This window comes from Perca fluviatilis, chromosome 11, assembly GCF_010015445.1.
Source record: "Perca fluviatilis chromosome 11, GENO_Pfluv_1.0, whole genome shotgun sequence".
Classification (NCBI taxonomy): domain Eukaryota; kingdom Metazoa; phylum Chordata; class Actinopteri; order Perciformes; family Percidae; genus Perca; species Perca fluviatilis.
In genome coordinates, this window is record NC_053122.1 from 37,609,064 (window position 1) to 37,632,512 (window position 23,449).

The window sequence follows — 23,449 nt, forward strand, 5'->3', positions numbered from 1 at the left end:
TTAATCAGGGGAATCTTATCAGAAAACATGGAGTGGTGAGCTGCAGCCAAGGAATCCCCCGTGACTGCAAAGGACTTAAAAAGAAACTTTAAACTTAAAGTAGGGCCACACTCTGGGCCAGATGTACGTACATTTGCGAATGTAGCGTTATCAGCGTCATGACCAACACGCAGAAAGCGCACGCTGTGATACTTCAGCTTACGTCGTATTTACCAAACTTGCAATTCATCAGGTAATCAGCGCCTTTCTCCGCCCACTATACCGTAAATTGCGCTGTAGCAAAGCATTAAGTACTGGTGCTATGATACAGCTGAGTGCAGACTGCCATATTCCCACTGCTGATGCTAGGACTGTTTGAAATGATCCTGATTCAATTCAATTCAATTTTATTTATAGTATCAAATCATAACAAGAGTTATCTCAGGATGCTTTACAGATAGAGTAGGTCTAGACCATACTTACTTACCTTACTTACTAGAATTTACAAAGACCCAACAATTCCAGTAATTCCCCCAAGAGCAAGCATTTAGCGCCAGTGGCGAGGAAAAACTTCCTTTTAGGAAGAAACCTGGGACAGACCCGGGCTCTTGGTAGGTGGTGTCTAACGGTGCCGGTTAGGGGTGTGATGAACAATGGCAATAATAGTCACAATAAAGATACTGGAACAATTACCAGAAATAGTAGTTGTAGTAGTTATGGCATAGCAGGGCACTGCAGGGCGTTACAGGGCGTAGCAGGGCACAGCAGAGTGTAGCGGGGTGTAACAGGGCATGATGTCAATATTTGTAATGTAGCGAGGAGTTTAACAACTGCTGGAATGGAATGTGAGATTCTATGTCATCTTTGATTTCTTCCAGTAACTGTAATATTGCATGGCTGCCTAATCTGTAACTCTTAATGATTTCGTGTTCACTCAACTGAAAAAGTGTGATCCTTGTGGCAAAAATCCTTTCAGCTCGTCTCCTTGGCCTATGTCTTCGTCTTGCTCGGATTACCGCTGCCATTTCACCAGGAGGGATATGCCAGGAAACCCGCTTGCGGCTGGTTTACACCTGCTTTTAAGAGGTGGAGAATTTTCACCGCAAAATAGAGGCACGCTTTCACGGGTGTTTTTTTTACATACCGTGGAATACATAATTAGGCGCACTTTACGCTTCCCTTCCCATCTCTTTATGGGAAACTCCCACTTTCCCCTTGACCCTCCCATAAATGCATATGCACGACACGGAAAAGCGCAATTTGCCATTTTCAGTTCCTGCTACAGGCAGTCTGCGAATATGCCTGAAGTGGGCGCAAAAGCGTACATCTGGCCCTCTGTATCATCTCTCAACTCAAGATAAGCATGCAGATTTGCTGTGGATACTTGGAATCGATCATGCTGTCAACTGTGAAGCAACATTTTTACAACAGTGAGCACTTTCATTGATTGAAATCTCAGTTGCTCCACTGTCATTTTATTCAGGACCTACTGTATCAGTAGTAACAGTGGCACAAACTTTGGGTAAACTGATAAAAGCTACTTTTCCAACAGATGACAAGAATGACAAGAACCAATCCCAACAGAGAATTGAAGAGATGCTGAGGCACAATGGAAAGTTCCTGTCAGATATGGACGAAGGGTTGATTTGTCTTACGTTTAGAAATAAAAAAAATAAATAAAAAAAAGTATCTCTAGAGCCTGAGAAAAGCCCTAAAACCCTCCGACACCTTTCCCCAACATCTTTTTAACATCTATATTCTAAACCATGTGGCGGCATCAATGGCAGAGGAGAAGAAGTGGCGGGCTGATTCAGGCTTTGGGGCCCAGATGGACGGGGTTTGGCCTCAGGTCACTGACTCCATGTTTTTCATTCCGAGCCCTTATCTTAGCCACTCTCCAGTCTTTATTTTCCATTAGGAAGAGAAATGTCTGTGCGAGAAAAGTGGAAGCCAATAGAGAAAGAGGGCAATACACACACACACATACATAGCGAGAGGGATAGGAGGAGAGCAGACACACTGAAGACAAAATGGCTTTCATTCGCACAGCAGTAGAGGGCCAGAGGTCCCTCATTTTTTTCCCCATTCCGTTCTTTCTCTTCTGTTCTAGCCTCCTTTCATCTCTTCTGTGAGGCATATGCTTGTGCACCGCGCTTTCATATCACATAAAAGATGTTTACACATGCTCCACAAGTCCCTGTGATAGCCTTGTTTTCTGGATCTGTATGCAAATCTACTTAAACTCAGATCACTGCGATGGGAGGAAATACTTTCAGGAGCACACACAGTCGGGGACTTTACATGTCAGGTTGCTCAAACACACACACACACACACACACACACACACACATACATACACCTGCATAAACTGTAGGTGGCAAATAAGCAGTTGGAAAAATAATCTCTCATTTTGGTTATGAAGTGTGTGTGTGTGTGTGTGTGTGTGTGTGTGTGTGTGTGTGTGTGTGTGTGTGTGTGTGTGTGTGTGTGTGTGTGTGTGGCGTGTGTTTGCTGAGTGCAGGGCCGACGGCGTGCGGCGACAGTGATGAATAAGCATTATTAAACAGGAGACACAGGCCTGGTGCTGTCATTAATCTTCATCCCTACTGGCACCATCACAGAACTCGCTCCCTGTCCGCCCTCCGCTGCATCTACACATCTCATTGTCAATAACACAAAAGGAAGCAGAACCGGTTTTTCTCAGGTTCTGATTGGGTTTCCGTGTGGCTCCTGAAACAGAAATGGACCATCTGACGGGTCGCAGTGGAGACGTAAGGAGTGATTAACATCCACTAGGGTCAGATGACTGATGGGACAAAGAGAGAGGATGACACCTTGTCCGGTGGCTCAGCATTAATCACACTCTGCTTGGGGTTGATCCACAAGTCTATTGTGGTGAATGAACAGGCTCCAAAAAAGGAATGTGAACTTGAGAGGAGGCTCACCGACAGTGAGTGTCGCACTGCGGCTTCTGACGTTACACATAGAAAAAGGATAAAGACTTTCCCTGTCTGGTCAACTCTCAACTGGAGATAAAGACTTGATAAAGATGAACAGAAGCAGAGAAAAAAAAAGAGATGAATCATGAAGCAGTCCCTTTTTATCAGCACCTCAAATCACCAGGTGGGAGGAAGAGAGGAAATAATTCGATGTGTGCAAACTCAGATACTTGAGTGGACTATTGTGCAGTACACCTAGTGTGTGGCACTATCTTTGTGGGGACCCGTCACTGACATAATGCATTCCCTAGCCCCTTTCCCTAACACAACTAAATGCCTAACCTTAACCCTTACCCTCACCCTAACCCTAACCTAATCCTATCCCTAATCCTAAAACCAAGTCTTAACCCTCAAACAGCCCTTTAAACTTGGGGTCCAGCATTTTGGCACCACAAAGCTGTCTGGACCCCACAAGTATACTGTATTCCCGGTTTTTTTACCCCACAGATGTAGTTAAACTAGAACACACACACACACAAATAAATGTCTCAATATATTCAGTCATTTCCCTCAAACACATTTGCATGCTCTCTCTCTGATCAAACCTATACTACACACTGTCAACACATTTGGTCTGAAAGTTAGGATTGTTCAGATTGTTTATTAATAAACCCTTTTGTATGATTGGCATTGTCTTTTTTTCCACCTTATTGTACAAATTGCACACCGTAAAAGTCACCAGAATTTTTTGAGTATTGAGAGAATATTGGGATTTCTTGAAAATGAGGAAATATAGAATAACACCAGCCAGTGGTAGCACTTTGATGTGATCTGTGAATCTTTCTTTCCCTCTCCCTAACACACACACACACACACACACACACACACACACATATGATCATTACTTTTAGCACCTGTACCAGATGGTTACCAACAGCAGCGCCTCCCTCCACAGGTGGTGCCACTTTCCCCTTCGTTCACCTTATCTCCTCTGCCCTCTGATCACACAGCATCTGGTTCCACCGTATACCCTATACTTGTCTCTGTCTAATAAAACTGCGGCCTGGACCCTGAGGTCATTTCCTTTATTTGCCATATTTTTCTATCCATTTACTGGACGGTGAAAATGAGGACAGGAAACAGCAGGAGAGGAGAGGTATAGAGCAACAGAGCAGCACAAGGCCAGACTCGGTCCACCCTGCCTGGAGCAACAGCACAGTGGATCAACAGGTCATCGGAGCAGGGAGAGATGGAGCTGTCAATCAACCACACAGACAGAAGCAAGCCCCAAACTGAGTTTACAAAGCAGCAAGCCACTCAACTTATTTAGAATCTGAGACTGATACAACATCAGTCAGAAGCAGAATAGTCTCGCATTGCCAGACCTTCCTCCACAGCGCTGCGCAGGAGGGTCTGGCTTGTCCACATTGCATTCTGGGATGGGAGAAAAATGTGCCCTGGTTTATTGGCATTTCTTTAAACCAATCACAATCGTCTTGGGTGGTGCTAAGCGCCGGACGGAGCCACGGTGCCTCTGTAAATAGTCTCAGGAAGGAACTTGTTTTGGTGGAACATGTGTACGTTCAAAAGTAGTTTTAGTATGTCAACATCTTTAGACGCTACACCGACTGATTTCGGCTGGCCGTCTGCCGAAACTGAAGACACCGAGTCGAGGGATGACCAGGCAGGCCTCATCTTAACCTTCAGCTAAGCATTTATCTTTTCTAGTATCAAATATGCGAGCAAAACCAAGCTCTGTTATAATCCCTAGACGTAACGAGAGTGATCAAGTTTCTCCAGGGTTGTGGTCATGCCGTGACAAAGTGTAAAGTAAAGGTTACACTTTACTTGAAGATATCTACGTAAGAGTAGCATGACACTGTCATGAATGTTTCATAAACATTATAAATAAGTCCTAAACGTTTATGACATAACGCTTCTTTTAGTAAGTGTCATCCGGTTTTTGTCATGACAAGTTAGGGTTATGGTTAGGGTTCATGTGTCCTGACTGTGTCATGTGTTCACGAAAGTTTCATGTCACTCTTATGTTGATACCTTCAAGTAAAGTGTTACCAAAGAGAATTTCCCTACAAAGGCCAAATGAGTCAAGCTAAATGTACAAACAGCTGGATGTACTGCGTAGTTTTCTGCCACAAGGTACTGAGAAGATTTAACTTTTTCTCTGCACTATTGCCTCCGGCACACATGACTCTTTATTTGTTGTTCCCAGTGATTCAAATGATTGAGTCAAATCCAGGTGATCATCATTCAGGTGGTGTAATTGCAAAGTTGCAATATCATCCATTCCACAGAGCCTTAACCAACAGCATCATCTACAAAAAGTGATGCAGGGTGCATTTAAGGATCATAAACGTCAAGTCTTTAGTTGGTGCAGCACACGCTACACGTGAGCTTTACTGTTCATGTACATATACAGACAACCAGAACTGACCAGTCCTGCATTGCACCTTTATGATAGTTACAATCGGTGTAGGTTGGACACATATCTATGTATTGAGGTCAATGTTAAGTTCAGTTTCTTCAAAAAACGTTACACTACAGCTTTAATCTGACTTTTACAGATTCAAATGTAAGACTTTTTAAGACCTTTGCAAAATAAGTTGCATGTTGGTCTCATCTGTAGTTGTAATACAGAGAATTATATTTGGACTAGCGACAGAAAGAACTACAACACCACAGAATTAAAGAAAAACACTCTAAAGCACTGCAGGAACATTTCAATGAGCATTAGAGGTAGCGTTGCATAGGACATGGGGAAATTAAGACCTGTTAGAAATTATTTAAACGTACAATATGTAACTTTCTGCCACTAGGGGTCTCTCAACCAAAACAATGGACGGTAAAACTGGACTTTTGATGACGTTGGGAAGTTGCGTGGAATTATGGGAGTTTTAAGTGTTAAACACCTTCGCTGCCAGTTAGAATGCATCAGTTTACGGACGAGTTTACGAGTTTCAAGTTTATTCACGTTACGTTTATTCATTCTAATAAAATAGCTGCAGTTTCCCCAACATAATTACGTTTTTCTTGATTAGATTTTTATTTGTAGCTGACCAGTTAGCTCGTGAGCCAGCAAGCTAACAGTAGCCAGCAGCTAAAACACAAAATATTTCACATATCAATGTCACCTTTTGGATGGTTTCAACACCGGGGCGGACGGGGTTTGTTGTAACGCTAGCTAGCTACTAAACGAGGCTGAGAGACGGTGTGGGGGGGGATTGTCGGGGAAATCTCCGCGACAGCGAGCCAGGACGTTCGATGCCGGTTGTGCAGCAGCAGAACATCTCCCAGCTGCCCGGAATTATCTCCCCTTCACTTTTCAGTAATCTTAACTTTTCGTTTTGGTGCTTAAATCACCTTTTGTCAGGTTAATTTAGCTAACCGTAAAGACAGCTTAACGCGAAGAGGGGAGAAATTCGGCAGGGAGGAGATTTTCAGCACATACACCGGTAGCGCTGCGGAGATGTAGCTAGCTAACTCTATGGATGGCCGCTGTTGTGACTCGGTGCCTGGTCTGATATGGTCCGTTTCCCGACGTTTAATTAAACTGCAGTTAGCGTCGTAAGCACCAGGCACTGGAGATAAGTTCTGGCCGGGGGGTTGCTGTAATAAAAGTAGCTGGCTGATAGCTGACTGGGGGCTAACGATAGCTAGCTAGCTATATGTCCCGGGGCTGTTGTCAGCTGTCATCCCCGACTGAGTCTCTCTGCGCCGGGGGAGTGAGGCAGACAGACCGGGGTGTGCTAGCTGGCTAAATTAGCATTAGATTAATCGTCTATCTATACAGTTAACGTTGCTAGTGAAGTTATTCGTGGGTTAGCCCAGTCCTGTTAACTGTGGTCGAAACAGTCATACTAAAGCGTGTTGAATGATGTTGTAACCTCATAATGTTACCCACAAAGCATTAGCATCAATGTTAGCTACTTGTCGATATTGAACTTTCAAAATAAATAAGGTATCTGTTGTATTACTGTGATAAAAAGTGGGATGTAATTAATCACAAAATGATGCTTTATGGCCAAAAAAAAGCAGTATTATGGTTACAAGTATTTTTTTTCTGTGACATTGCATGATTTACAATTACTCCTGAACGTATCATCTTGGTGCCAGTGTTCTGACGGAAGTTAGAGTAACTGGAGGGTGAAAGGTTATATGACGCCACTGACAGGCGACTAAAGGAAACGTGCCGTGTCTGAAAATAAAATAACAGATTTCTCTGGGTTTGACATTTGGTGGAAACATTTGGGATAGTGTAAGAACACAACTCATAAAAATATATAACATAGGTATGGTCATTTTTAGACATTTTAAAGCAGAAATGTTACATATTGTACCTTTAATACCTAAAACACAGTACTTTTCAAGACCTAAAATTTTGATTTTCAAATTTTAGACTTTTTTTAGATTTTATTTTAGATTTTTTGAGACCCCGTGGAAACCCCGTTTTAATCCTCGGAAGACGAAAGACGCACCGGCGCATCCAAACTATGTTTTGACAAAACTCCTACCTAAAAAGCGGTTTTACAAAATTGAATTTAATTAATTTCAGATTTATTTACAATGTTTACCCTAAGAACTTTACACTTTGGTGAACTCATTTCAAGCACCGAAACAACTCGTAGAACACATCATAAGTTAAAGTTTGTTTTCAAAAGAGATTTGAGGAATTCCAAAAAGCGAACATCAACGGTTCAGCTTTGGAGCCAAATTATCTCTTCAGACATTGCTCTGGAAAATAATTGGACCTCACTATACGGAAAGCTGAGTATGTTCTGAACATTTTGATATGAAACAGACAGGTATCACTTATATGCAAATACCTTAAAAAGGTCAATTTAAGAAGATATGTGGAAATAACCTCAGAGGGTTAAAAATGAAACACTCACCTCCTGTGGGCTTGAAAAATGTTTCCTCATTTGCAGAGAACAGCAGCTGGTGAGCCTGACTGATTAGAGTGGGTCGAATACAAAAATATGCATATGTAGGAGCAGCAGCAATGTTGAAGTTCTAATCCATTTTGGAGTTTTACACTCCAAAATCAACCAGTTTTGAGGACTTCATCTGTGTTCAGAACAGCAGGAAGTTCATGTTTGACCTTTAGGTCATGACATCACAGGGGGTGTGTCTTAATTAAATGATTGGAATATATTTAACTCATGGTATTAAAAAGGGCGTGCTCTTGCTCACACAACAGGGTTTTCAACGCAGCACCTTTCAGTTTAAATAAACATTTTGCGACGTGTTGTCGTGGCTGAACGCGCCCCTGGAGGATGACATTAGGCTCCTTCGAGATGAGCCAGGTCTGCGCAGAATCGATCACCGGCGGCAAAGGATCTCATCTCACTGCAATAACACATTCCTCACAGTATCTACAGATAATAATACTGTTTTAGAAAAGTCAATGCGAATGGCTGCTTTTGCAGAGTTGAACAAACAATTCATGCTGGTTAGATTTGTGTCAGACTTGATCCCGAATCTGACGTCACGCACACATGGGCTAATAACCTCACGAGGTCAAGGCGCCCGCAGGTTTGAGAGCCAGGCGCTGCAGTTGCTCTCCACTGACTGCAAGACCCAGGCGGACCCAGGGCATGATGGGAAAACACCGGCCTCTCATCTGATCTAACAGCTGATTGGTTCAGAATCGACTCAACATTATGACATTTTATATAAACTTTTTATTGTTTTTGAATTGGAGGGATTTTAACTGCTATTTGTCTGATTTAAAGGCTTATTGTGTACAGAAGACATGTTGTGAGGCTGATAGTGACGTTTAGAAGTCAGAGAGACTAAATCTGTTCAGATTACAGATCATCTACAGTCTGTTGTTTATTAAAATCAGCAACAGATTGCATGTAAAGCATTTTGACAGCTACTCTTAATTAACTCTTAATAATACCAACTGGAGACTGTGTACAAGCTGATATATGGGTCTGATAACATTTTATTAAATCTGAATCGGACCTAACAGGATGTGAGTGTTTCTGTGACTTCCTGTTCAGCCTGAAGGCTGCTGGAAACGGCTGGAAACCGTTCGACTTGACCGCGGCTTTTTGTGACCCCACCCCCAGCAGCTGCCGGCTGATCTCGTCCACTTCACAGGCGAGTCGCAGTTCATCTCCAACGAGCCTAAGAAGTTCCTTGCAAGGGTACATCCCCCAAACACACAAATTAAAAAGTAAAGGAAAAAAAAAATAATCTGATTCAGGTTTTTTGCCAAGTATGCTTTCAAGGAATTAGCCATTGTGTTAAGAGCATAAAAACAAACATAAGTAAGTACTGCAACAGTCAAGAAACATTAAACAATTACTACAAAATGTGAAAATAATACTATAAAAATATGTACAACATATGTGTTTTGAATAAAAAACGGTAAAGCTTTGTGCAAGAATGATGCTATCATCTCAAAGTTTCCTTCATTCCACTATAACCCTAAATGCAACATTACCTAGCTGTGTAGGAGATGCATTTGAGCGCCCGGTCTTTGGCTCGTGTACAGCGCACTTTCCACATGAGCTGTGTTTTTTTAAAGTAATGACCTGCAACAGTTTCATGGCTGCTTTACCACTCCATTCATAGTTGACGAAACAATATTGATACAACTCATCATCGGTTCATAAAAGACTTAACTGTACATTTGCCACTAAAAACATCCAGTCTGCTGGCTTTAGGGAACCAACCCAAAGATCTGCTCACACCAGAAATGGAGAAAAAAATGAAAATGACGTACTTCTGGATGATAACTGTCAGTGTGTCCTGCTAAGGAAGAAATCCTGTCTTCCTCAGCAGAGATCAGAGATCTGACATCATGTGAGCTGAATGGTTGTAATTCTTAGTAGCTCTTGAGTCAGTCCCACTCCTTTGGATACCTAGGCTAGGGAGGGTTGTGGCCTTCCTAAAACTAAATGCATAACATTTATCTGACTCATATATGTGTCATTCCTTTCAGATCAGAGATCATCCAGGATACCACAGAGATGAACCGCTCATCCTTTTGGAGGCCGACTTGGGAACCTGCCAGCATCAGACAGCTCAGTGTCCGGCTACAGGAGACATCAGATCCAGGGAACGGGGGGGCTTTCATGGCTAAGTGGGGCTAAGCAGAGGAGAGCAGGGTGTGTTAGAGTCATTTCATGGAGCATTTGAGAGAGGGAAGTTGAATAGAACCCTGTCAGACTTAATGCTTGGAGGATTTGGCGCTCCTTGAAGTTGTTTTTCCCTTTCGGTGCTTTCTCATTCGGGGAGTTTATTAGTATAATGTTGATAAAATAAAGTATTGTTTAATATGGGCCTAGTTTAGTTTTTCTGTGTTGAGGACAGTGCTGGGTTCTGTTTATTTTTTTGGACTTGGCCACCCTGATAACTTTAACTTTTCCTTTGCGGCTTCTTGTTTTGTTTCTCTTCAAAGTCCTTTCCTCTGCATCTTTTAACTCTCCCTTTAGCTTTATATGTAAAGCTGTATGCACATTAGCTACCATTACCCCAAATGTCTCCCTAAATTTAAGCAGACATACGGTCCAGCCTGAATGTCCAGGAGAAAGTAAACGTTTTACTAACTCCAATGACGTCCCCTAGGATAGATAAAACGTTGAAATCAGGAAAATGGCTGCTTAGCTTCCCTCTCTCTGCATATATACATCTTTGTTGCATAATGTTCACCAGGAGAGGCAAGGCAATTAAAAGAGCTTAGTTTCATATTGCAAAACAGCTAAAACACGCTCTATAAAAACACCAAATAACTGCTAGACTAACTAACAGCGTCAGGAAACTTGCTGTAGGAGGGTAAGTCAAAAGTACAAAAGTAGGACATAAGGAACGTGATTTACTTGCACTAGTGTTGATAAATGTTGGTCTTGTTGTCATACTGTCACAAGGTGACAGAAGGATCTCATCTCACTGCAATAACACATTCCTCACAGTATCTACAGATAATAACACTGTTTTAGAAAAGTCGATGCGAATGGCTGCTTTTGCAGAGTTGAACAAACAATTCATGCTCTATGTCAACATCATGCGTCCACAGGATCGGTGAGTCCGTGTGATTTTTAAGAAGGTCAAAACTTCATGAACTATAGTAAAAAAAGACTCTTTCCAGATGTCCCGACAAGTGGAAGAGGAGGTTAAATCTGGAGAACTTCCTCAGTTTTGTCTCCCGTCTTGATTTACGATCCCATGTCTTCCCCCGCTTTTGCAACTTCTCCAGCATCCTCTCCGGAATTCCAGAAGGATGGTGTCATCAGTGGGCTCTCCATCCTCGACGTGAATGTCGAAGGAAAAATACAAAGCACCAAGTGAGCAGAAACAGGTGTCACCTCGCTCCAAACAGGCGCTTATCCGACCTCCCAGTAAGCTCAACGGCTAAACCACCCCCCACCCCCATGCGACGTGAGCGTGACATTAAACACAATAATAAGCTTTGTTAATGGCGACACGGTGCACGGATGGCAGCGGTTGCTGTAAAATAAAAGGTCTAGCAGCCTCTTGTTGTGGCTCTCTGTTGACAGAAAGGGCTGCGGTTGAAATGATCCATGACATCGCTCCAGGGGTGATGTGGAGCGTATTAAAATGTTGCAGCGCTGCTAAAGGAGAATGAGAAATAATAAAGAAGGTTAAGTTTACTGGCCTCATTGTATGTGTGTCAATGTGTTGTCAGCAAGGTGTGAAAATGCTTATAAGATTACAGAAAGAGCTACAACATAAATGCATAATGAATCTGGAGTGTGCCACTGAAGTACAGACTTTTCCAGTATGATTCAAATTCAAATAATTAACTGATGACTTTAAAAAGCAATTGCGATTTGATTGATGGCATTTGCATTTAGCATATGCATTGAATACTCAGTTCATTACAGTGCATTATGATTTGCCCCCACCAACATAACAGCTGGCCAATCAGAGCTCATGCAGCTGCTCTTCGGGTTGGAATTAATTACGTTTTTAGGTGGCACATCTTTAAATTAAGGCAAAATGGAAACTATAAAAAGCAGAAAACAAATTAATTGCAAGATCAAATTTGATAGGCAAACGTATTCGTGAATAAAATAAAAAGTAAATTGACAAGCATTTTAAATTAGCTGTGCAACTCCATATTGAAATTCAATTATTAATTTAAAGGCAGAATATGAAATTTAAATTTTAACTGATAACATTTTACTTGACTTTATTAATGCATCATTTAAATGCTAATTTAGTTTTTCAATTTATATTAGCTTCTTTTAATGTTTGTCTTTATTAATTGATTATAATTTGACACTAATAAAGTGGCACACTTATTACACATATATAAAAAAAGTTCTTAAAGATATTACTGCTTATATTTAGTTGTGTTTAAGGTTTTTTGAATGCAAAGCAGCACCTACACTCATGTAGACTATTTATAATTTGTCACAGGCATTATAAAAACTTGGCAAACTGTGATGAATATGATGCTGCGATGAATGCTTTTATGCCGAAACACATTAGCCTGATGTTTACCGTTAATAAAAACATGATTTAATTGTAAATGGACTGTATTTATATAGCGCTTTTCTAGTCTTAACAACTACTCAAAGTGCTTTAACATAGTACAGGATCCATTCACCATTCACACACTGTGGCCGAGGCTGCCATACAAGATGCCATCAGATAAACACTCACACACATTTATACTCCAATGCGCAGCATCAGGGGCAACTTGGGGTTCAGTGTCTTGCCCAAGGACACTTCGGCATGGGACTGCAGGGATCGAACCACCAACCTTCCGATTGGCAGGCAACCGCTCTACCCCATTATATATTAACCCATAATTGAGGTTAATTCTCGCCTTGGAGAGCTGCCATTCCAGGGATGTTTCTGAATCTCAGTGTGCAGCTTTTGGCAGATGAACCAGGCGAAGGTTCCACATGGAGGATCCCCTGTCAGAGGGTTTGATTGGTGGCAGATCCGAGGTTTCAGCCAGGTAATGGAAACATGGCGGTTGTGTAGATGGAGCAAAGAGAAACAACCAACTTCTTAATCAAAGCAACTTCTGCAGGCAGACTCTGAATATTGCACCAAACACATGGTGCATACTTATTAATTAACGAACATTATACTGAAAAAGAAAACAATATCTGGTCATTGATAACAATAGAAATACATATTGTATTGCATTGTATTACCTCACACAACAAGACTACAGCCGTGCTGTCTCTGTGAGGCCGGCACTTGTGCCTCAGCATTCTCACATGCTAACAATGACAATGCTAACAATTGCTAATTCATACTTAATTCATTAGTTTTGCAGGCATTTGGTCATAAACCAACGTATTGGACAAATTAAACTTTTGACCTCATCATGGCACTAGATGAAAAGTCAGGGGATCACAAAAGTCTTTAGGGTACATCCTCTGGCGACCATTGTGTGTATGTGTGTATGTGTGTTTGTGTCATGAAGACTAGCGTATTTAAGAGGCCCTCGTCAAACTCCATTTACCCTTCCATTAGTCTCGCATTGCCAGACCCTCCTCTACAGCACTGTGGAAGAAGGTCTGGCTACTCCAGGCAGCATGCCGGGATGGGAGAAAAACGTGCTCTGGTTTATTGGCATTTCTTTAAACCAATCACAATCATCTTGGGCGGTGCTAAGCTCCGGACGGAGCCACGGTGCCTCTGCTAAATAGTCTCAGGAAGGAACTTGTTTTGGTGGAACATGTGGATGTTCAAAAGTAGTTTTAGTCGTGCGAGAGAAAACTCTGATTGGACAAATAGTCTAGCTAGCTGTCTGGATTTACCCTGCAGAGATCTGAGGAGCAGTTAACCATAGTCCTCACAAATCCACCAGAGGTTAGAATGACAAGATAAAGAAAGCCCAAAGTAACGGATATCCGTCCCAAATGAGTGAATCCCGGAAGTGGACCGTCGTGGATATAGACTACCCTTCCATATACTGTAACTGTCCTTACGGTAAAAACAGCATGGCACACTCTATAGTATGCAACATGTTACATAAAGATAAGTGCAAAAAGAGACATAAGAGATAAAAGCTGCTGTTTGTTGCACACATTCACATACATGTAATGTCTCACATGAACTGTAGTAAACCAGAGGGGCACGGTGCATGTTCCATATTCCATCAGTATTTAAATACCAATGTAAAGAGGACTGAGACAACCGAAACAGCATCCTGTGTTCTTGTACATTCACGCTTGTGAGTGCCAGATGACCTCACTAATGCAAATCCCGGTGTGTGTGTGTGTGTGTGTGTGTTGTGTGTGTGTGTGCGTTTCCTCAGTACGCAGGAAATGCTCTGAAGGTTGAATCTGACCAAGGCATGGTGACACCATTTTCAGAATGTACAACACCCTGAATTTCTCTCACTCACACACACACACACACACCACAAAGTCAATAAAAAGAACAGACTGCCGTGAAGGATAAAAGCACAGGATGAGGCAAAGGGATTTCTTGGCTTCCACCTCTTTTCCCTCTGTTCTCATATCTCAGTGTCTTCCAACACATACAGCCGGTTGGCTTAAGGAGCATTAATGGTATTTGGTTAGGACGTCACCTTTGCCCTTCGGAACAAAAACAGTAGCAGGGAGCTGCTCAACAGATCCCCTGTGAGGGACAATGGGAATGAGGTCGGACTTAATAACAGGAAACACAATGGTGTTCAACAGATCGCTTACACAGGGAGAGACAGTTGTTGCAGCGAAAGCTAAATGTTGGTTTTCGGTTACGTTTGTACATCAGCTGCTGCATGATTCACCCAAAGGAATTAAAGATGTTCCCCCTCGTATGTTATCTCTTTTGTATCCGTCAACTTCTCTGTCGGTCGAAGAAGAAAGACATCAGCAAGCAGACCTGACAGATTTGACATTTGACAGCAGAAAGAGTCCCTTCTGCCTAATCCAAGACTTATTTGATGCCAGGTGTTGAGGAAAGAAACAGGCAGAGGTTGCAAATAGGATGGAACAGCCGTTCATTTTATTCTAAATTTGATATGTACAGGAAAAGTGTCTGTATACATTTCTCAATATATCATGTAAAAGTTTTCTGGAAACAAAAACAAACAAAAAAACAATTGCACATCAGCTTCCATTGCTTTTTATACTTTAAAACACATCATGGTACAGCATGGTTGAAGGCAATGTCAAACGGGATATAAAAACACTGATAACCGCTCGTCAAGTGTTGGCTCTTGTAAATAAAAATAAAAAAAAACCTTCAGGAAGGAGTACCCAAAAAATGACACATCTTAATATGACATTACAAATTTTTAAAAACACACCGTAGTGTCATTGAAACAAATCACATCGTGTCCCTCTTTGTGTAAAACATTGTGATATAATAACAGGCACTTATCGATATCAGACCCCAAAGTCTACAACGTTAAGAACACAGGTCAAATACATCCTTCTTATCGTGCTACTCTGCATTTTTGAGAAGCGTAGCGTTCACAGCAGAAAGTGCCCGGCCGCTACAACCAAACACTTTTTACTGGAAACCATTCAGAGTGGAGATATATTTTACCCTCACCTGCACAGTTGGTATCTTATTTGCTAACAGTTTTCATCAGCCCCATAGCGTGGATTTAAAAACACACTGGCAAGGGGCCATACGTGAGTGCGTTTGTGTCATACACAAAAGTACATACATAATGCAGACGGGACATTTTAGCTTAAAACAATGTAGTATTGTGAACATTCCTCAGGTTAAAATACAGGGTTATACTCTGGAATAATGCCATTAAAAGTCCTTTCTTCTTCATCTTCTTACTTTTGCGTTCATTTATTACCCCTACTAAGCCTGTAGCTTTCCCAGCGAGGGCCTTCATTAACCAACAGGAGATAATGTATGTCATGCAGCTTCCCTCTGCATATTAGGTGTGTAGGAGTGAAGGGCAATCACGCAGCGCATGTTTTTTTTCCCCAGCTCGATGATGGCCACGTTTTATTATTTCGTATTTCCCTTTTGTTTGAAATTCGACCTCAGCTCGGTCTCATTTGTTCACTTGTAGGCGGAGACAGTCGTGTCGTAAACATTAGTGATGTCAAAGAGGGGAAGGTTCAGACTGAGAGAAGCCGTTGCCACCTACTGCAGCAATTATAGTGGTGGGCTGTGATTTTTATGCATGTGTCATCAATGCCCAAGGTATTCTTTCCGACCTATGACTACCACAATCCACTGGGTAAGCATCATTCATGTTTAAACCTTAACTTGCTTGAAGGGTCGGTTTACAGAAATTACAAGAACATATATAGATAGTCTGGGTTTAATTTGTCCAGGTTTTGAGATTTCTGTCTCCACTCTAATACAGTGGAGGTAAATTAAATTGCATGCGTGGTCTTCACAGCATTTGAAAAAAGTTCACCTTTTGCCAAGCAAATTCTCCAAAATGGAGGAAGCTATTTTAGCTAACTAGTTGAGTCGCACTGTCTGCTTTTATACAAGTCTCCCTTTGTTGTAGTATCAACTACATCCCTAAAGACGCACAGCTATAAGACAGGAGTCAATGGTCCAAATACGTCTTTTGAATAAACGGTGTGAACCTACTGTGCCGTTACTGATGCAAAAAGTCCACTAACTGGCAGTTAGCAAGCTAGCTAACTCGGAGAGCCATTGTGATCATGATTGCGACTGACTACCGCTAGCATTGTTCTGGCCCTGCGGATATGTCAGTAATGTTGTTAGTAAGATGAACGTTGCAGTGCCACTTTCTATGGTGACCAGGCCCAGGGGCATCGGACTGGGGGGGATTGAGTATACACGGTCCTCATGTGAGGAGGGCCCCACAAATGAATAAATATAGCTGTGGATATGGGGAGGAGCCCACAGAGAATGCCTATGGGGTCTAGAACTTTGTGCTACACCCCTGACCAGGCTCTACTCTGGATAATTCACAGACAATACATCATACAATCTATTTTTGTGTGTGGAAATAAGCAGTTCTAAGGAACATTTCTATAAATTTTGGAGAAGCGTGTCTGCCAAATGCTTGAAAAGGTAAAAAATACAAAAAGCAATTAACTCCTGAGGACAATTTTGCCTTTTGTTAAACAGGAGAAAAGCACCTGCTAATCTCACACTGGCAGGCTTATTGTCTAGCCACCCATCTTTATTCTGCCTCTTTTTTGTCGTTGCTTTCATTCCTCTCTTTATGTCAGAAGCCGGGCCCTCTGTCGGTTCCTCTGGTGGCAGCGTTCTTTGGCTCTGGCAGGCAGCAGGTGGCTTGTGATGAAAAATTCAGTGCAGAGCCTGACTCGGGAGACGGGGACGAGGGTGGTGGCGGGTAGCAGGGGGAAGAGTAAGGGGGGAGGGGCGGGGAGATGAGATGAGAGGAAGGTGGGAGATGAGCGAGGAGCGGAGAGGAGGATAAAGGTAGGGGGTGTTGAGGTAGAAGAAAGAAAGGTAATGAACAGAGAGGTGTCGAGAAGGAGAGGAGCCAGAGCTCCAGATAGTCAGCCAGGCGGGCCAGCGAGTCAAGCCCAGAGCGGTGCAGGGGAGCCAGGCAGAGGATCAGAGCTGTCTACCCTCTCTGCCTGGGTCACCTCCATTGAGATAACACACGATATGAATCATTTATAAGGGGGGGGGGCTTTTTTTATTAATAACACACACAGTGTGCCCTGCTTCTTTCATACACTTTGCCTTGTTTTTTCCTTCTCCCCGGGGAGTACTCTAGTGAAAGAGCTTGATCGCTGAGGAGAAAAGACTGAAAGTAGAGAAAACAGAATGCAGAGAAACGCCGGCAGTGCCGGTATGGGGTTGAATGTTAACTTTAGCGAAGTGAAGAAAGGGTGATTTGTGACTGATGGGACCAGTCATACACGGGACACGTTGTGATGCCACGACACGTGTACTTGATTGTGAAACATGCAACCTTGTCACATGCCCACACACAAACCCACACAGAAACTTACGCCTCCCCATGGGTTCTAAAGAAGGCCCACTGACTTGCCTGTCTGCCCATTTGATTGTCAGCACATGCCGGTGCCAGATCTCGATGAATCAGAGTCCTGGACGACTGTGAACAAGCATCGTGTTGGTGAGTGCAGAGAAGGCACTGAGCGTCTCATATCTGTAGGAGGGTGACTGACTGACGGACTGGTATAGGTCATCGGCACAGCGAGGAGTTGAAAAAAAAAGACCCACATACTGAGTACACTTCACATCTGGTTACCTCTAGGATCATCGCTAAGCTATAAGTCCTCTAGGTTGCCCCTTTGTCAAGATTTGTAGCGTCCAACTTTTTGTTTCTTCAAGGTAATCCCCCTTTCGAAGCACAAGTTCTCTGTTCAGCTCTTCATCCATCAGTCCAACAATACTCCTCAAGAATAAAAAAGTCTTCCTTTCTCGGACCCAATTCTATTAAGCCTTGCTAACTGCGAGGGCGAAGGTGGCACATCATGGCGGTAAGGACCCTTGGGGGAGGCTGGGTCCTTCAGGTGCGCTCTAGGGTACCCCTCGTAGCCGCTGCTCTCCTGCATTAGCTTCCCTTTGGCTTCCTGCTCTCGCCGCCTCTGCTCCTGCCTCAGGAGCTCCTGGGCCTCCAGAAGGACTCTGGCGTTGACCCCCCCGCCACCGCCCGGGTAGCCGTTCCTGGAGCCCTGGTAGCTGGAGTACCTGGGGTTGTCCTTTGCCGTCTGGAAGCCTTCGCCGGGCGGGGATGCTTTCTCCCACACGTCCTGGGAGATGGAGCTGGGGTTCTTTCTGGGTTGCCTGGTGTGGACAGAGGAAACAGGAAAGCAAAACGTCAGATGTGGTTTGACTTTTGGTTTCATAGGATTCCTTTAACATGAACCTAAATTACACATCAATGATTTGTTTGACCCTAAAAACACTTTAATACTGAAGAAAAAGCCCATATGTTACAATTGTGCAGCTTTTTTATATGAATGATTACATTGAGGAACTGGGATTTCTGATATAAAAGGCATAAATCAAATAATGCGGGTTAAAACAATCACACAAATGTGCCAACAAATGCTTTCTCATTCTTTCTCAAACACAAACACTTTATTTCTCCACGACAGAGAACTCAAACCCCCTTAGCCACATATTTTGACCTGTTCTGGTGGAACATACACTATTGTATAAAGTACTTGAAAGCAATACTTGAGTAAAAGTACAAGTATCTTACCAGCAAATGACTTTGGTAGAAGTTAAAGCGCCCATATTATACTCATTTTCAGGTTCATAACTGTATTTTAAGGTTGTACCAGAATAGGTTTACATGGTTTAATTTTCAAAAAACACCATATTTTTGTTGTACTGCACAGCTCTCTCTCACTGCTGCAGATCCTCTTTTCACCTGGTTTCTGTTTTAGCTACAGAGTGAGACCTCTTTTCTTCTACTTCTTCTGTACTATCTTTGATTGCACTCACACATGCTCAGTAGCTCAGATGTAGATCATGTCAGCTAGCTAACTCTAGAGACAGTAAAAGAAAGCCTGTTTCTCCAACTTTGGTCAGTTACAAGGCAGGATTAGCTGGGAGACTTCTAAACCAGGGAGCACATGTAAGTAGTTCTTTTGTAGATTATGGTGAACTTGTGTGTGTTGTAGCAGTGCTTTGCTATTGAGAACGAGGTACCATGCTAGTGTTAGCATTAGCGTTAGCATGCTAACGCTAACGCTACGAGCTAACGGCTGCGGTTAGCCAGCTCTTTTCGGATTGTGACGTCACAGTCCGAGCCGATTTTGAACAGCTCACCAGGAGACTGAAGGCAGGACACATTCAGAAACCATATCTCACTCAAAACAGCATGGGTGGATTTTTTTCAAAGTTTGTATGTGTGTGGAAGCACCAGAGACACAAAAGAACACCCCAAATACCAGAAAAAATGTTTTTTTCATAATATGGGCACTTTAAAATCACCTTTTAATAATATTAATTTATACTTTATTAATCCCACAAGTGGAAATTACAATGTTTTCACTCTGTTGTTATTACACACAGGGCTGAATTACACACACATGCTCAGTACCTATACATGCACTAATGGAGAGATGTCATGCCATGGGCAGCCCCCCTCACCTACCAGTCCACCACCATACTTTGGTCCATATGGGGACTTGAACCAGTTTTAGAATATAACTTTAGTAAAAGTCTGAAAGGTCCAGTGTGTGGAAATTTCTCCTATCTAGCGTTGAGATCATATAATCGCAATCTACTCTCTCGCACCACACAGTTCAAAGTAGGTATTACAGCTACGGTAGCCTTCACGCTCCAAAAAGCCGGTCTCTTGCTCTTTTCAATCTCCTTTTTCTTTTTCTGGGCGAAGAAGAAGACTCCTGTTCCTGAAATTTGGATTTTGAATATGTGTGGTCCTCCATGTTTCCTTCTTCAAACTTGCATATTATAAATCCCACTATGGCCACGCCATAACCCTTCAATAGCATTTATTGGCCAGGCGTCTATGCTTACGCGAGGTAACGTAAGCCCATTTGTTCAGGTCCTATCCCTGACCAATCGGCTGTCCTAACCTTAACCACTCGAGGTGAAATGCCTAACCCCAACCAATCGAGCTGCTTGGTAGGGCGGGTCTTGGCGTGGCCACAGTGGGATTCGTAATTTTGCTGCCGGGGCGCTACGATACCCATTAGCAGCATTAGCAGCTCCTGTGAGTTTATCATGTGACAGCGAAAACATGAAAGAAGGAGCAGTATGTCCTGTATGTCCCTTACCGGATAACATATTTCATGCAAACGCAAATGTTAAATTTCAAGCCAAAAGGAATACTTGGAATTGATGGTGGAGGTAAATATTCATGAAAAAGGACAAGTTGGTGAACGGGCAACACAGATTTAAAAATTGAACAACTAAACACGTTACACACTGGGCCTTTAAAGTATCTAAAATGTAATGTACTTAAGTATCAAAAGTAACTTCATGATATTAAATAGTAAAGTAAAAAATAACTTTGATTATGAACTTTATTGTGGCTCCCAATTTAAAGGATCAAACACTGCATATTTTGAGAGCTGAAATCAGCAAAGAGAAAAACAGAATTTTCATTTTTTTTGTGAGGAAGAATCCTTCACTCCAATACACGAAAAATTTCTTGGAAATACCGCCACAGGTGTTTAACGTTATCTTCATCGCCCCCCCCCCCCCATTCACCAAACCTGCTTTTTTTAACAAATTTCTTTAGATTGTATTTTGTAGTTAACGAAGATTCTTATGAGAAATGTATTAGAGTAAAAGTATAAATTTTATTTAGGAAATGTAGTGGAGTATCAGTAAAAGTTTCCAAAAATATAAATAAAAAAGTAAAGTACAGATACATGAAAAGTCTACTTAAGTACAGTAACAAAGTTTGGGGACATTATCCCCAGTGTTACAAAAATGTTTGTTCAAAAGAAACCCATTACCTCTTGCAAGACGGACTAGTGTTTGTATTTTTCCTGCAAAATGATTATCTTGTCAGTTCCATGGTAACCAAGACATCACATTCAATGAAAATGAGGCACCATTACAGCCTCACAAACCGCCTCTGGGCAAGTACCAGGGATATGTAACCATGTCAAAGTCTCCTTCCAGCCCATTAGGCCCATTTCAAGGCCGACAGAAACAACAATTTGATCTGACAGACAGTAACAGCAGACCTTCCTCAGGTAAACGGGGAAAAAAATGAGGCGACCATCTTGTCCACAATGGATTTAATATTAGATTGGATATTTGACGCCTGACACGTGTCTTACAGCGCGGTTAGTTGTCATGCTGGGGCTGAGGGGTTGTCACAAGGGGCAGCCCTGGCCTTTACCAGCATGGCTGGGGGGAATCCAGATGTGTGACATCACCTCTCATTTCTGCATGGCTAGCCTCTTTGTGGCAGCCCTGCCTTTTGCATGTATATTTGGGAGAGCCCATACGATATGCATGAGTGTCTCAATCCCTACAGCTCCACCCATTTATCTCGAGGGCAAGGCAAAACGAGAGCAGAGAGAGAGAGAGAGAGAGAAAGAAGAAGAAGACAAAAACATCAATGGGCTTTTGACTCGGAGCCATGCATAATTAGCAGGTTTATCAGCCAGATGTGAAGAAATCGTATTATTCCTGTGTTTGGATTTGAGTATAAAGGGGGGGAAAAAAAAGTCCTTAATGAGAATAGAAAAGACCTTTGTTTTTATTCCACAGAGATTGAATGATATTGGGAATGGATGCGCTTCTCGATCAGTGAGATAGGAGAATATAGCCCAGGTTTATTCTTGCACACGGTTGAGTGATTCCAATTTTCAGAGACAGGAGTCCCCGGCATCTGATTTCATTTCATACGTTGACAAGGAGGCCAAAGCTGGTCTGCCTCCCTGCTGCAAACCAGATCACTCCCTCTGTCTGATGCCATGACATGGGGAGTGAGGCATGTGGTTGGTAAATACAGAAAGATGTATTTGGTGTTCTGCATTCTGTGCATGAACACTGTGAAGGTTGTAGTTCAGGGCAAATAGACACGTGGTTGTGGCACACATGCATGCAATGTGAGACCAAATGCCACGCAGCTGTTGTAGCCGGCCTTTGGTTGCCCATAACGGCATTACTTTGGCTCTGAGATCAATGGCGCCCGTCGGAGGTGATGAATATGAGGGCCCTTCATCTGCTGTCATTGTTTCAAATTGGCAGCGGTTTATTTTCACTCACAGCTGCTTGTTTAGGAAAGGGTCTCGCCCAGAAGGGAACTGACCTTTACCTAAAATGAAAGCTGTTTTTAAGGACTGCTACAGCCATTAATCATGTCTCCATTCACAATCCACTCATGCTCTCGCCCTCCCATTAACAGCACAGGGCCATATGAATCCCATCAAGGTTGTGAACTCCTAAACGCCAAATTTTTCTCGGTCTCAGCCTCTGATTTTGCACAATGGCATGCTCTAAGTCAAACAATAGTTAGTGTGCTCAAGATACCTTAGCAGGGTTTATCCAAACAGAACAGTTTCTTAATGGAATTAGTGACAAAAAGTGAAAGGACGTGGCCACAGGATGTTGCCTCTGACTGCTGGAGCGAGACGGTAGTTCATTAATCTTTCAGCAAAGCTGCCTGCAATATTTATCAAGGAAGGGATTTATGTCAATAACAGTGGATCAGAGTACGATAGTGAAGTAATAGAAGATAATGTATTTAATGTTGTATATGTATGGTGAGTGCATGTTGATGGTGTGCTTGGATTGACCCTGCAATAACTTTGATTAACATTCCATATTCCAGTTTGAACTGACTAGAGACTAAACAACTGTTGTGTGAAGGTGTCCAGACTTGCAGCGCGCCTGTGCAAGCGTTAGTAGTAGTAGTGTTTTAACATGGTAAGGTTATTAGCAAAAACGCATGTGTTTGGGAAAATACATACAGTACGACGGAGTGAATGGGACTTGGATATCAGTGCATGATGTTGTTAAACCCCCTATTACTTCAATTCATTAAAGATTTGTTCCGTTCTCGGATTCACCATTCACCGTGGAGGCATGCGACAAAAGCAACGTTTTCTGCAGGAATTCGAGGTAACATGGGTAGGGTTGATATACAAATGGGCAATTTAAGGGTCAAGTATTGA

At 42.5% G+C, this 23,449-nt stretch overlaps 1 protein-coding gene across 6 annotated transcripts in view; it reads right to left on the minus strand.

Annotated features, from left to right (window-relative positions):
• Positions 1-14,863: 14,863 nt before the first annotated feature.
• Positions 14,864-23,449, minus strand: part of LOC120567663 (partitioning defective 3 homolog) — a 351,607-nt gene continuing 343,021 nt past the window's right edge. For all 6 annotated transcript variants that reach the window (XM_039814627.1, XM_039814626.1, XM_039814628.1 and 3 more), the window contains one exon: positions 14,864-18,620. In XM_039814627.1, coding sequence (XP_039670561.1) covers positions 18,230-18,620 — 391 coding nt within the window. In that variant the 3' untranslated portion in view covers positions 14,864-18,229. The remainder of the gene's footprint in view (positions 18,621-23,449) is intronic.